The sequence below is a fragment of the Pan troglodytes genome, chromosome 1 (genome assembly GCF_028858775.2).
Source record: "Pan troglodytes isolate AG18354 chromosome 1, NHGRI_mPanTro3-v2.0_pri, whole genome shotgun sequence".
Classification (NCBI taxonomy): Eukaryota; Metazoa; Chordata; class Mammalia; order Primates; family Hominidae; genus Pan; species Pan troglodytes.
In genome coordinates, this window is record NC_072398.2 from 52,455,725 (window position 1) to 52,471,959 (window position 16,235).

Sequence of the window (16,235 nt, forward strand, 5' to 3'; positions counted from 1 at the left end):
GAAATAAGAGAGGGCCCAAATAAATAGAAAAATATTCCATCCTCATGGATAGGAAGAATCAATATCATGAAAATGGCCATATTGCCCAAAGTAGTTGATACATACAATGCTATTCCCATCTAGCTATCATTATCTTTCTTCACAGAACTAAGAAAACTACTTTAAATTTCATATGAAACCAAAAAAATGTCCCATATAGCCAAGACAATCCTAATCAAAAAGCACAAAGCTGAGGCATCATGCTACCTGATTTCAAACTATACTACAAGACTACAGTAACCAAAACAACATGGTACTTGTACCAAAACAGATATGTAGGCCAATGGAATAGAACAGAGGCCTCAGAAATAACACCACACATCTACAACCATTTGATCTTCAACAAACCTGACAAAAACAAGCAATAGAGAAAAGATTCCCTATTGAATAAATGGTGCGGGGAAAATTGGCTAGCCATATGCAGAAAACTGAAACTGGACCCTTCCCTTACACCTAATATAAAAATTAACTCATGATGTATTAAAGGCTTAAATGTAAGACCTAAAACCATAAAAACCATAGAAAAAAACCTAGGCAGTAGGTTATTCAGGACATAGGCATGGGCAAAGACTTCATGACTAAAACACCAAAAGCAATGGCAACAAAAGCCAAAATTGACAAATGGGATCTAATTAAACTAAAGAGCTTCTGCACAGCAAAAGAAACTATCATCAGAGTGAATAGGCAATCTACAGAATGGGAGAAAATGTTTGCAATCTATCCATCTGACAGAGGTCTAATATCAAGAATCTACAAGGAACTTAAACAAATTTATAAGAAAGAAACAAATTTATAAGAAAGAAACACCCATCAAAAAGTAGGTGAAGGATATGAACAGACACTTCTCAAAAGAAGACATTTATGCAGTCAACAAATACATGAAAACAAGCTTATTGTCACTGGTCATTAGAGAAATGCAAATCAAAACCACAATGAGAAACCAATTCACGCCAGTTAGAATGCCGATCATTAAAACATCTGGAAACCACAGGTGCTGGTGAGGATGCGGAGAAATAGGAAAGCTTTTACTCTGTTGGTGGGAGTGTAAATTAGTTCAACCATAGTGGAAGACAGTGTGGCAACTCCTCAAAGATCGAGAACCAGAGATACCATTTGACCCAGCAATCCCATTACTGGGTATATACCCAAAGGAATATAAATCATTCTACTATAAAGGCACATGCACACATATGTTTATCACAGCACCATTTGCAGTAGCAAAGATTTGGAACCAACCCAAATGCCCATCAATGATAGACTGGATAAAGAAAATGTGGCACATATACACCATGGAATACTATGCAGCCATAAATTGAATGAGTTCGTGTCCTTTGCAGGGATATGGACGAAGCTGGAAACCATCATCTTCAGCAAACTAACACAGGAACAGAAAACAAAACACCACGTATTCTCACTCATAAGTGAGAGTTGATCAATGAGAACACATGGACATAGGGAGGGGAACATCACACACCGGGGCTTGTTGGGGTGTGCGGGGAAAGGGGAGACAGAGCATCAGGACAAAGAGCTAATTCATGCAAGGCTTACAACCTAGATGACGGGTTGATGGGTGCAGCAAACCACCATGGCACACGTATACTTATGTAACAAACCTGCACGTTCTGCACATATATCCCAGAACTTAAAGTATAATAATAATAAAACACACACACACACACACACACACACCATTTATCTAACAAACCCAGTCTTAGATATGTATCCATGAGGAATAAATTTGTGTTTATATAAAACTGTAGATGAATATTTTTCTTAACAGCATGATTCACAAATGCCAAAAACAATGCAAATGCCCTTCAACACCTGAATGGATTAACAGACCGTGATACATGATACAATGGAATAATACTTAGCCATAAAAAAGGTGTTCTGGGTAGTGTGATGAAATCCTATGCCATTCAGCCCCATTCTCCCCAGAGCCTGAATACTTTCTTGTCTAGTGCATCCACAGTTTATACTACCTGCCTGTTAGTCACTTAGTAGTCTTTGATGAAATCCTATGCCATTCAGCTCCATCCCGCCCAGAGCATGAATCCTCCCTTCGTCTAGTGTATGCACAGTGTATACACCAGCCTGTTAGTCACTTAGTAGTATTCCAAGTTATCAGGTGGAAAAACATAGTCTACTTGGGTTTTATACTATTAATCATTTCGGGCATTTACTGGGGAGCCTGGAACATATCCCACATGAATAAGAGGGACTAGTGCAGCTTTTTTCTCTCACAGGTAAGTAGAGACTACTCTGTCTATCTTCAGAAGAATCATTCAGATGGCACTAGTAATTCAAGTTTTACAAGTCAAGAGAAATTGATATTCTGTGATTTATCTGGCAAATTTTTTATTTAAATGACTATTTTAAAGGAAACTACAGCCAGTTTGCATTCATACAGGATACACTCCAATATATATCTACTGTACTCACTCAAGTATGTTTAATTTTTTCTGCATATTTTCACAACATGGTTATGAGGAATTCAGATTTTATTAAATTGAAAAACAATGTGATTCACTGACAATTGACTGTACATGAAAATATAACGTTGATATCTCAATCTGAAGATGAAGCTAAGACTTGTTAATTATATGACAACCGTAAAGTAGCTAAATAACCTGACTAAAGTACAGGGTCTAGCATGAAGAGTAAAATAGTAACATTCTTAAGAATAACTTGAGCCAGACAAACTTGGGACAAAAGGAAGGAAGGAAGGGAGGGAGGGAGGGAGGGGACAGAGGGAGGGAGGGAAGGGAGGGAGGGAAGGAAGAAAGAAAGAAGGAAAGAAAAAGAAAGAAAGAAAGACAGAAAGACAGAAAGAAAGGAAGGAAAAGAGAAAGAAAGAGAGAAAAAAGAAAAAGAAGGAGAAACGTAGACAAAGAAAGGAAGAAAGAAAAAAGAATGAAAGAGAGAAAGAAAAAGAAAGAGAAGGAAGAGAAGGAAAGAAAGAAAGAAAGAAAAAGAAAAAGGAAGGAAGGAAAGAAAGAGAAAAAATAAGTAGTTGATTCTACAGTCAGCTCCAAAATCAAACCAAGAGGCATAAACCTTGATTGAGTTGTTTGATATCAGGAGAAATTGCATATCTAATCAAGGCATATTATTAGCCTCAATTAATCTGTGAAGAAAAAAATAAAAGTAATGGGATCATCTGACACTGAATGATGAGACAAAAAAGAGACTGATGAAGCAAAAAGATTTGGGTGAAAGGTCATGATTAGGGTGAAAAGTCATATCCATACTTATTAAAAACCTATATTAATTAAAATTCAGGGAGTGGAGGTTGCAGCGAGGCGAGATCGTGACATTGCACTCCAGCCTGGGTGACAGAGTGAGATTCTATCTCAAAATAAAATAACAAAATAAAATAAATAAATAAAATTCAATAGAGGGTCACTGCAATGCTGGTTAAAAAATTGTTTACTAATAGTGCAGAATACTCAGAGTAATAGTGATTGTGTGTGTGTATACACACACAATGTACAAAATATACAATAAAAAATATACTGTTTGAGAAAGGTACTATAAAAATTGTTAGGGAAATGTTGAGTTTACCATATTTCATTTAAACATGAAATACAGCCATTATCATGAATAAAATCAACACAAAATATTTTTAAAATATGAAAAGAAAAGGTAACATATAACTTTTTAGAATAAAGAATAGTATAGTGGCTCTATGTTTTTGAAGTATTCCTTTAAATAGAAACAAGAAACATTCGTCATGAAAAAAGATTGACTATTATGTAGTAAAATGAGCAACTTATGTTCATAATGCAGAAAAAAGGAAAGAAAAATACTAGCCACAAAGATAATACATTTGCATTACATATAATTAAAAGAGATTTTATATTCAGAATTGTTAAGATGATTCCAACTAATAATACCAAAACTCTCAAAAAGGTAAATAAAGAAAATCAAACTGCATTTCCAAAGATTAGAAGCATTAAATACCAATTAAACTGTGAATATATATTCTAAACCCAGTTAGTGGTAAAAGAAATGCAAATTTACACTATAATATTATAACATTTTATAGCCATTCAATTTGTAAATATTAAAATGTGACATCACCAATCATTAACATGTAAAAAAAGAAGTAACTGTTGATATAAATGTATGTTGGAATAAATACTGTAGGAAACCTTCTAGAGTAGAATATGCACAAGATCCCAGAATACCCATTTGTACTTACATATACTAGAGAAAGTCAAATAGCTTTACTGTAAAAATGTCGTATCACTGCTAGAATATATGAATTATTGGGTATCATCGTATTTACTTTCTATTTTAAACTATAATTGTATAATTATTTTGAGTCAAATGATTGATTCCAATGTACATATTAATATTGATATAGGAGTTGAGAAAAAATTGTTTAGGCAGATAATGAGGGTACAGCAGTCCTTGATAAGGTTTTTCCTTTTAATGAAAGGCAGCCCCCAAATCATTTTCTTTTCTAACAAGAGGAGCCTGTAAAATCGAACTGCAAACATAGACAAGCAAGCTGGAAGCTTGCAAGGTGAACGCCAGCAGTTGTGCCAATAGGAAAAGGCTACCTGGGACTAGGCATGTTCATATGGCAGGTGCATCTTCCTTTCTCTTTGCCAGCCACGTGTACAGTAAGGAGAAAGCAACATGGCGCTGGCCAGACAAAGATCCCATTTGATTAATAAGATTAGGGTGGGGCGGCCAGCTTCCTGGCATATTATGTAAATGTCCCACCTAGTTTAACCAATCTTTGGGCCCTATGTAAATCAGACACTGCTTCCTCAAGACCGTTTATAAAATCCAGTGCACTCCACCAGGGGCAGGGATTCACTTTCAGGTGCCGCTGTCTCTCACAAGAGAGGAAGCTGTTCTCCTTTCTCTTTCTTTTGCCTATTAAACCTGTGCTCCTAAACTCACTCCTTGTGTGTGTCCACGTCCTTAATCTTCTTGGTGTGAGATAACGAACCTCAGATATTTACCCAGACAATGATGCCGCTTCTATACGACTTCATTTAACCAACAAGTATTGTGTTCAAATTCTTTTACTGTATTCTTGACTAATGCCCATTAATAGGAGAATTTATTTTACTATGTACTTATCAAGAAATTTGTATATTCATTTATACACAGTTGAAAAACCAAAAACTAAATAGGTCCATTGGTAAAACAAGGTGACATAAACATTTTGCCACAATTAATATAGATGAGTCTTAGAATGTCATCTATGTTACTTAGAAAGACATGGACATGCTAGGATTTCAGAGTAGTGTACTTACTGACACGGACGCATCTGGGAGTAGGAGACCAGCCATTCTCCATACATGTAACTGTGGTCTGCTCTTTTGGAAGAGCGTAGCCAGGATGGCAGGCAACGTCTATAGATTTACCCTGTACAAACTTTCTTCCATAATTTTGATTATATCCATTTTCCAAATAAGGAAAATAACATTTTCCTAAGGACCAGAACAATGATAAATAAATAAAGTAAATGAGAAACATAAATTTGCTCAAAATAGTATATTACAATTATTTTTACAATATTTAAATAAGATTGCATAAACATCCAAAAATAATGTATAACTGAAGACGAACTAAAGTTACTAACAAAGGTTTGCACAAAAGGAAATATCAATATTCAATATTACTTTTCTTTAGTTTTTATAATTAATAGATGTATAAATTATATAGATATTCTCATAAAGTCCCTATATTTATTTCTCCTGTGATTTTCAAGAAATCCTCATAATAGAAAAGATCTATTTTGGTCACTTTGCTTGAACAACTCTTTTCTTGGCCCTATTTCTGTTACATAAGACAGGTGTAATCACTTATGTGCTCTCCTTTCTTCGATCTTTGAAAGTTTTATACATATATATAGCAGTTCAGAGGTTTACTTACTGAGGCATGGTACTGCTGGCGACCATCCATCTTGTGTGCAATGAATGTAATCCCAGTAACTTCCTGATGCAGTCTCAAAACGTTCATCACAGTAATAGGAGTAATATTTTCCTACAGCTACTGGAAAGTATGGTCTACGCATATTCTCATGATATAGACCTCCATGTTTAATGTTTGGATAATCACAAGGTTTCACTTGCAATAAAAATTTTAAAAAAAGGATAAAGAAATTTTACTGTAATAAACAATCATATTAGAGATAAATTTTTATCACTGAATTATATTCTCTTCTTAGTATAATTACACATTCCATTAGGGTTTCTAGGTCAAAACAAATGATAGAACTCAGATGACTGAGATATGTAACAAGAAGGTCTTTGTTAATGAAGATGAAATTATGTCTTGTGGATCACAAGATGCGTAAATTTGTATGAAGGCTCTCCAGAAAGAAAAATGCACAGACCTATTTAATATATTTCCCTTAAATACACATACCCTATCCCTGGTTAATTAAATAAGCTTTTCAGTTGAGAAATATGCCAATTTTACAGCTTAGCTCATGTATTTCTTTCTTTCTTTCTTTCTTTCTTTTTTTTCTATTCTCATCAGTAAACAAGAGCCCTGCATTTTCTTCTCAGAACAATTCAATGTAAGAAGGTAGTATTTTGAGGGATTTAAGGTTTTTATTTGTTTTAGATTGAATTCATGAGCTGGGCACAGTGGCTCACGCCTGTAATCCCAGCACTTTGGAAGGCTGAGACAGGCAGATCACTCGAGGTAAGGAGTTCGAGACCAGCTGGGCCAACATGGTGATACCCCGTCTCTACTAAAAATACAAAAAAAATTAGCCGGGCCTGGTGGTGCGCCCCTGTAATTCCAGCTACTTAGAAAGCAGAGGCAGGAGAATCGCTTGAACCCAGGAGGCAGAGGTTGCAGTGAATTGAGATTGTGTCTTTGCACTCCAGCATGGGTTACAGAGTGAGACTCCATCTCGAAAAATATAAATAAGTAAATAAATAAATTAGGCTCTTTCCTATTTATTGCAGACAATGTAAAAATATAGAGAAACACAAAAATTTTTCTTTGATGATACCGCACAGAAAAATAACATAGTTAATTCATGCCTCAAACGATTCATTAAGCCAAGTTCTCCAGTCTGTATTTAACCAGAGAAACAGACTAGAAATATTTCTTCATATCCAAATAGTTAAGATTTTGATTAACTTTTTTGTTTGTTTCTAATTTTAATTGGAGAGAAAAATAATTTTGATGTCATAAAATATATTTAAGTAAGGTACAATATAATTACATTTTACTGAGTTATTATATATTAATTTTGACAAATACATTTGAGTGCTATCTTGTTTATTATATTAACAGGTTTATATATTTTTCAGAAAATTTTCTCTTTTCATGGGATTATTTATAGATTATCTAGTACTTTCAATAACAAAATGGTATTAATGTTTTCCATGAAATATGTTTCCATTTCAATAAACCTTATGCAATAGGTTAAAAAGAATTTCAATACACACATACACACACACACATATAAATATTCTTTTACATCTCCATCTTTCTTAAATTCTGTGATTTATTTTCTTTTGTATTTGATTAGAGAAATTTTCATGTAGTTTCTACATTTATTATGTGGATTATAAACTGAATAATTGTATATCTTAAATGTCTTTCTCTAATAAAGACTAGTGAATGATACTTCTTTCAGTATAGTTTCTTGGCCTACAATCCATATATCTTATAATTGATAGTTTTTTTCCCTATTTATCTGAAGCTCCCAGTGTTGAAATTAAAACATTTACTTAGTCTTATTTCTTTTAAGTAACATTCTACATTTTTCCTCACCACTTTTTAAAGATTTGGAATATTTTCTATTTACCATTGGATTTTACAAATTTCATCATGATTTGTTGAGACGTATTATTTAACAATAATTCTGCATTGGGAAAGCTTGAGTCTTGGATTTGTGGGAGCTGTGCCTCAAAGATCTCAGTTGAATTTCACATTAAATGGTAGAGTAGAGATTTGAAAGCTTGTGGTTGATTTCAAAGCAAGTATGAGTATCCATCTTATTATGGTATTTCCCAGAAGGTCATAAAATAAAATTGTCCACCGAGATTTCTTTCCAAAAGGAATAAAAAGGAGGCATAATTAAAAACATATATCATTACCACAGGCTCGAGCTATTTAGCTATTCTCTAATTTGGTCACATTTACATCTGTTTTTATCCCTTTTACAAATTGATTCCTTGAAGCAAATATTAGTACCCACAGAGGGTCTCATCAGCGCTGAGAATAGAAGGACTTCAAATAGCTTCATTCTACTTGTTACACTTCTACAAATGTAGTTTTTGGTTTCACAGCATTTATGGTGTTTCCATCATAAAGTTGGCTCAAACAGATCTTAAAATTGATAAAAATATTCACTAATTTTTATAACTGCTGCTAATATATTCATACTGTAATTTATTTGACCCAAGTCCAGGATCTTAGAGTCAACATTGTTAAATTTCATCTTATTAGATTCAGCTTAGCACATAAGATTCTCTTTGAATGCTGAACTGCCCTAATGCAGATTCCTTATTATCATCCTCTGTATCATTCCAATTGTGAATTTGTACTGCACTTCCCCTAAATCATTAAACTGTTCAATGACACAAGTGAGTAATGAAGCAGGCCTGAGAATAAATTCATGCATCTGATAATTAGATATGGTTATTTAATGAAATTAAAAACTGATAAACCATATAACTCATCAACTCCTCTATCTTGTCCATGAGAACCCTAGATGGTTCATTGTCAAACATTAATAATTGAAATCCAAATATAGTTGGGTCTCAGTTGGTTTAGATACATTTGGGCTGAACTACATTGTCATAAGCCAACCATAAAATCATTAAATATTTTCCTCATAATTCTTATGCACACTGAAATCTGTTCCATACTGATAATAGCTTCCTCTCTTAGGGATTGGAATTATGCCAGGAATTAAAGTTGAAGTCATTAATCAATCATTTGTATCATATTTTTCTTTCATGGAATATATAGTTTAAGTGTAATACTTCTTGTCTATGTACTTCTAGATAGAAAGAAAAGAAATTTGATTGTAGAGATAGAAAAAACATTAAAAAGGGGTAAAGGAGCATCCCAGAAATAAAATAGTCTGTTGACTTGAGTGGTATTTTGCTACATGTGATGATTTTTGGAAATTACCTCCAACACTAGGAAATGACTAAGACTTGGAGTCCTTCAACACTCCTCCCTCCAAATAGTGGTGCCTAATTTCTCTCCCCTTGGATATATGCTGGACTTAGTGTCTCACTTCGAAAGAATAGATATGGCTGAAGTTAACAGTGTGTGAGTAGATAATTGATATGGTTTGGCTCTGTGTCCCCACACACATCTCATGTTGAATTGTAATTCCCAATGTTGAGGGAGGTGATTGGATCATACAGGTGGATCTCCCCCTTGCTGTTTTCATGATAGTGAGTGAGTTCTCATGAGACCTGGTTGTTTAAAAGTGTGTAGCACTTTCCCCTTTGCTCTCTGTCTCTCCTGCTCTGCCATGGTAAGATGTGCTTGCCTCCCCTTCACTTTCCACCATGATTGTAAGTTTCCTAAGGCCTCGCAGCCATGCTTCCTGTACAGGCTGTGGAACTGTGAGTCAATTTAACCTCTTTTCTTCATAAATTATCCAGTCTCAGGTAGTTCTTTCTAGTAGTGTGAGAACGCACTAATACATGGTATTGTGGCTTCCTCTATTCTCAGATTAGCAGTGCTGGAGAAAGCTGCCATTTATCAACTCATGGAAAGGCCTATGTGGTAAGGACCTGAGGCCTCCTGACAACAGCCATGTGTGTCAGCAATGTTAGAAGCAGATCCTCCTGCCCAGCCAAGCCTTCTGATCACTGTAGCCTGGGCCATGATCCTGATTGCAACACAAGAAGACAGTCTGATTCACAACTACTTATATAAGCCATTTTGAGATTACTACCGATAGAAACTGTAAGATAATAAAGGTTAGTTGTTTGAAGTAAATATGTTTTTGGGGTATTTTGTTACAATGCAATAAATAACTAATATAGTATGTGTTAGATGACATTATTTTTATCTAGTGTTTTAATTCAGATATTGGAAGAATTTATTAATTAGGGAAACATACATTCATAAACACACATACACATTTAATTTTGAGTAGCAAAAAATATGAGTTTCGGCAACTTCAAAAACTAAAGAATGCTTCCAACAGCCTTACTTTGTATATACAATAAGACAAATATTTGGTTTTATTGAGTCCCTATTTTTTATGTGTTTAAAAGAAATTTCAGAATTAAGAAATGGGTCAAGATATGAATGGAACTTACAGGTACATCTTGGAGCAGGTATCCAGCCAGTACTTGTGCATTTTGCTGTATTTCCCTGGGTTGCAGGATAAAAACCATTTCTACACTGGTACGTGATTTCATCTCCAGTTCTGTGTTTAATCCTTAAAGGTGAGTAGTCACCATTTGGAATATAAGGATTACCACATGTTTTTTCTGAAAAGAAAAAGGATATGTGGATAATGCAGAAATAAGTATCCATTAAAATTAATCATTTATATAAACATTTAAAAGTAGGTGTTATTTATTTGTCCTTAGCATAATATAAAATGGCATTAAAATGAACATATCATAGTATCCTTTCTGGTATATCACTTATTTTTGCCTTCACTATATTCTCATCTGACATATTTGTACCTCCTGGGCTCTTAATCCCTTCTTCTCCAAAGTCATCCCATACTTCATGATTTTCCATAACTGGCAATGTTCTCATCACATATAACTTCAATTCTTACTTTCACTTTCCTTCTATTCTTTGGTTTCTGTGGTTCTCATAAGGATTGTTTACAAATATTCAGTGTTTCTTTCTTCTGGACAATTGATAGGACTGCACAACCCTTCCTCTTTGAAGTAACTGTGGCCATGTGATTGCATAGGAGACTATAATAAAAGTGGAAGTAATATCTTCCACTTTAGAGAGAAGTTTTAAAAGCCATTGTGTGAATTTTTATGTTCTCTTTCCCAAAGATACTGCGATTAAAGAAGGACATGAAAAAAATGATGTTTCTGTCACTTGATTCTTACAATTAATACAATGAGTAAAGTCCCTTCTGATCTACATTGACGGTGAACATGAATGAAAATAAACTTCAGTCTTAATATCTTAAACATTGAGATACTGCATTACATTTTTCTTACTATAATAGGATAAAATAGCAGAGGGTTTGGAAAACCTTTTCCGTAAAGGGCCAGATAAAAGGTCTCTGCTGCAACAATTCAACTCTGCCATTATAGTACAAAAGTAATGAAAAACAATACATAAACAAATGAACATGGCTGTGTTTCAATAAAACTTTGTTTACACAAAGGGGGCAAGTTGTATTTTACCTGCAGCCTATAGTTTGCCATCCTTTGGCCCCGTGTATCTTAATCTATAAGGCACCTTCTCACTCCTTTCCATTAACTCTGCTATATCTCAATATTGGATCCATTTGCAAAATTCATTTTAAGATAAAATACTATGCATTTTAAGTATTGTAGAAAAACTATATGACCACTTATATTGGAGTCATATTTTATTTTGGACTAAAAAGCTGTGGCAAACATTCAGCATTGCTTGAAATCCATTTATATACCCCCAAATTATTTACTATTTGATTTCCTATGGTAAATGATCCATAGTCTCCTCTCTTTTCTCAAGCCACCTGAAACAATTGCCTCTTCATCAACAGATAATAAGTCTCCATTCACACAAAACAACTGAGACCAGCAGTAGTGAGTTTCCTATACTTCTTTCCAGCACTCCTCAACATTATCTGTATCTATACTGATTTAAGTCTTTAGTTTAGTCTTCAATGGTATAGTGTTGCTTTCAAATTCAGGTTAGCTTTAATTCTTTCATTTTCCTCTGTATTTTAAACCATTGTTTATTCCTTCCCTCTTTCTTACCTTATCAACCACACTCTTAAATTGATATGGAAGCTTTTCCAATTTTCAGTCCCTTCTCTCAATCCTTTGTTCAAGTTTAGCTAATGTACTACATTTCTCCTCCCCTTCAAAACCAAAATCCTTAAAATACCATTTTATAATTGCTGTCTCCACTTTCCCGTCTCACATTTATTCTTTAACTCACTACTACCTAGTTTCTGACCTCTATTTTGTTGCCATTGCTCTGATAAAAGCTACCAGTGAGCCCAATGTCCAAATTCAGAAATGCTTTGCATTTCACATATTCCAGTCACTGGTACATATTACGGACTTCTTAATTATTTATTGAACTGAACAGATAAATCTCTGTAATATTTGACTCTGTTGATTACATACTTTTTGGTGTTCTCCATTACCTTATATATTTATGTTCTCCTGCTTCTCCTTGTCTTTGTCTAAGTGATGCTTTTCTTTTATATTTTATTATTTTCCTTTACTTTATATTTTTTGCTTCTCCTCTTGTACTTTACATAATTTTTTAATTTTTAGGCCCTGCCTACTTGTCACATCTCATCTCCTGCCATTTTTCTACTTCTTCTCTATACTACCACCATTCCTTTCTCATAAGTTGTATATTTAGTCAAACATAAAATTTTATAAAGTTTTAATTATTCATTATATATTTCCTCTTCTCAATACCGTACTTCCACTGTGTCCATTCAGCTCCTAAGTTTATACTTCATTCTGACAGAATAAGCTTTAATATATCTCTATAGCTAACAGGATAATATATTTAGATTAGCAATAATTATATGAGAAACAATATGTATGTGACTTAATATACAAGTTTTAAAGCTTTACTATTTAAAAATTTTACTATTTTATGTAAAAATATGTCTTCAGTGTTTGATGTTGACACTAACTTCAAATGAGTCCTAAATGTGTTCCTTTTTTCTTTTTTTCTCTGTCACTTCATTCTTCTCTATCATATTTTCATATACCCATTAAAGTTCAGTTTATGTATCTTCAATTATTTTTCCTTATGATATAGCTCAATTTAATACCAATTTTTGAAGTCAAAAGCTATGAGATGCAAAAAACAAGAGTTTAACTAAGAAATCAATAAAATAATATGGAACAATTTTGTTAATTAAGAATAGAAAGACTTCTGGTGATTATGCTCAAGCAGCAGACATAAATCCTGTGATAAACCTTAATTTCCTACACTCATAATCTTTTTAAAAATACATCATGTTATTAAAACATTGCCCGAACCTGTACCTTTATCCAAAATAATACTTGAGACTATCCATATTTTCCTACTATTGGAAACAACCATTAGTCATTTGAAGTTAGAATACTAATTCAAGGTTAGCACTCTATGCTTTGAACCAATAGAAAATCCAATCTGTACAGGGAAGAGATAGATTCGGATCAAAGATAGCTTTCCTTTAGCAGTTCTTCGTACCTTTGATTGTTTCTATAAATAACTTTCTGTTACAGATTGTCCCTATTGGACACAGAGACCAAAGTTTTGACAATTCACCTTCAAATCAGTCCTCTGACGTGTATGTGCCATAGACCAGATTGAAGAAAATTAAAGTATTTAAAATTTAAGTAGATTATTTCACTTTAATATTATCTTATTATTTAATTCCAAACTTCTTATAGATTTAGAAGCAACAAAGAGAGTTTGAAGTTACCTGATTTCAGAGAAAATGATGTGTATAGATTTTGAATTCATCTTATATCAGCAAGTAGATCCTTGCTTTGTACCAAGAAAATAGTCGTATTTATGCTATATTAGTTGGCATACAAAGAGTGGAATTCTTTTATTAAGAAAGACTTCTCTATATCTAATCAGCGTAAAGTATATTTCAATAAAATAAAACGTGGTGAGAGAGTGTATGCTTAACTAATTTGGGATGAATCCTCCTTTATTTATATCGATTATTAGTGAACTGTCTTCTGAAAAGGAGTACCCAATCCCAGTGCCTTCTCTTGGTATCTCTTTTCCTAAAGAAAGCAGGACCTGCAAGCATAGTATTGAATATTCAGGTTTTACTTGTACTTGTGACTGAGAAATGGAAAAAAAATTATAAAAGAAAAATGTTTTATAAATGTAGAGTCTTTGAGGGGTGTGTGTGTGTGTGTGTGTGTGAATCAATTAGTGTTTAAGAGAAGCAAGAATAGAAATGCAGTAATACATTTGGGAAAAACAGATGGATCTCTCATTGTGAAAACAAATATGTGCTAAGGAAGAGTTTTAAGTAGGTATCAAAGTGAAGAAGTAAAAGAGATGAAAAAATCAGATGACTACAATGAGGTAGTAATGCTACAGAGTCACATATTCAAATAAAACTAAATTCCCAGAGTCTTATTTTGAATTCATTGAAAGCTGGAATGATGGTTTATTGTAATGTTTATCTTCAATACACAGCAAGGTCCTGATGTAAAATAAGAGGTTTATAAGTTACATTTTGATTACTGCATGGATAAATTCACTATAGATTTGAGAGGGGCTCTGGAAATAATATACTTCAGGTAGAAGTTAATGCCAAAGGACTTGTGCATGCACTTCCTTTGCTTAGGAACTACGAATGCCATGAAGACAAATAGTTGGACCCCACACACCATTAGCCAAACATGGATCTGATGTGGGTTATTACTGTCTCATGTTCATTAATTTCTTTCTAAAATATTCTCTTAACAGTGCCTAAAAGTAGAGATCACGCAATTGTGAAGAAAAATATGTTTTCCAAGGAGACACTTGTGGGCTCAAACCAAAATTTTTTTAGTGTATAAAATTAACCCAAAATTAACTATTCTTTTGTAAAAGAGGATTACTAAAGCACAGTTTAAACATGTATTTATGAATCATGGGATTTAAAGTTCAGAGGGCTCTTAAGAGTTCAACTCTTCTTTCTCTCACAGTATGGCAGTATCACCCTCTTAGATTTCTGGACCATATGTGGTAACACTGTTCCTTGTTTCACTAATTGCAGCAGACCTCATCAAAAGCAAACCCACTTATTTTATAAATGTTTGAAAATATCTCAAAACAGTTATCAACACACTATAACTGTGGCTTCTTACTATACATCTTATGGCATAATTTCTTAAAAGTCCGCAACTGTCTATATTCTCTCTTCTTGGCCATGATAGTTTGAAACTTTCCTGTTTAAAAGGAAGTAGGTTAAGTAGAACACTCTATTCCAGATATATTTTTTGGTGGGCAAAGAGCACAGTTGAGATGAACTCTTTGGCTCTGTGTAACATCCCTCCATCATGAAAGTTGAGAGGTTTTTTTTTTTTTTGGTAATTTTCCAGCACCATCATCACCGTTGAGTCATACTGGGCCTGTTGTTAACAAAAATATTAACTTCCTTCAACTTAATTCCATTGTCAGTTGAGAGTTTCCTCACCTGGTATTAATACAAGTTACTTTTAAAGTATTTTAAAATATTCATATAATTTAAATAAATTCTGGGCATTAGTGGAGCAATCTACTTGTTTGAGAATTGTTATGTTACTGAGAATTAGGAAGTCTATTATAGTCCTCACTCTGATCCAGACATGGTTTTTGATGATAGACCAATGACTTAATAAGCTACTGAACTTTTCTGGCCCTGTTTATGTCTGTTTTCAGAGTGTGTGTATCGTACGAAGTGTACTCAAAATGAACCTTGAACACAGAAAATTCTATATGTTTTTTATAATAGTTTATTTACATAAATTAGCACTCTACTTTTGATTAAAATAAGTGGATTTATTAAAAGAATTAATTAAAATATGTGATAAATTTATAAAGATCCAGAAAATAAAGGTAACATTACCTTCACATGAAGGCAATGGACGCCATCCAGATTCAGTGCATACAGCATCTCCTCTTTCACTGTATTCATAACCCATGTTACATTTATATTGAAATCGTTCACTCTCCTTATAAATAATCTTCTGAGATATAGGAGATCCATTTATAACATCTGGGGATTTGCATGAAATTTCTAAATAAAAGGGATTAAATTCCAAAATGTTTATTGCAAATTAAAGGACTGTGACCAGGACATAATTATATGAAAACAGAAATGTTGTTTCCATCAGGTAAATCAGTCAACCAAACAAAAGTTCTGTTTTGACTTGACCGCTTAATAAATGATTTATCTGAAGAAAGTTAAAATTCTGATTAAAATTATGCTTCTGATTTTATTTAGTTTCAGGATAAATTAGCCTTCTTGAAATAAATAGTGACCAGTAACATTCATCAACTGTATAAATAAAATTGATCATAAATATAGTTTTATTGTGATG

General features: G+C 33.4%; 1 protein-coding gene across 5 annotated transcripts in view; it reads right to left on the reverse strand.

The window, feature by feature from the left end:
* The window catches only part of CFH (complement factor H), a 95,646-nt gene that overhangs the window by 51,992 nt on the left and 27,419 nt on the right, over window positions 1–16,235 (reverse strand). For all 5 annotated transcript variants that reach the window (XR_010151351.1, XM_001136531.5, XM_063794070.1 and 2 more), the window contains 4 exons: window positions 15,761–15,931; window positions 10,320–10,493; window positions 5,938–6,132; window positions 5,316–5,492 (listed from right to left, as the gene is read on the reverse strand). Coding sequence is in view for 4 of the 5 variants with exons in the window: in XM_001136531.5 (XP_001136531.3) it covers window positions 5,316–5,492; window positions 5,938–6,132; window positions 10,320–10,493; window positions 15,761–15,931 (717 nt within the window). In the remaining variant the exon portion in view is untranslated. The remainder of the gene's footprint in view (window positions 1–5,315; window positions 5,493–5,937; window positions 6,133–10,319; window positions 10,494–15,760; window positions 15,932–16,235) is intronic.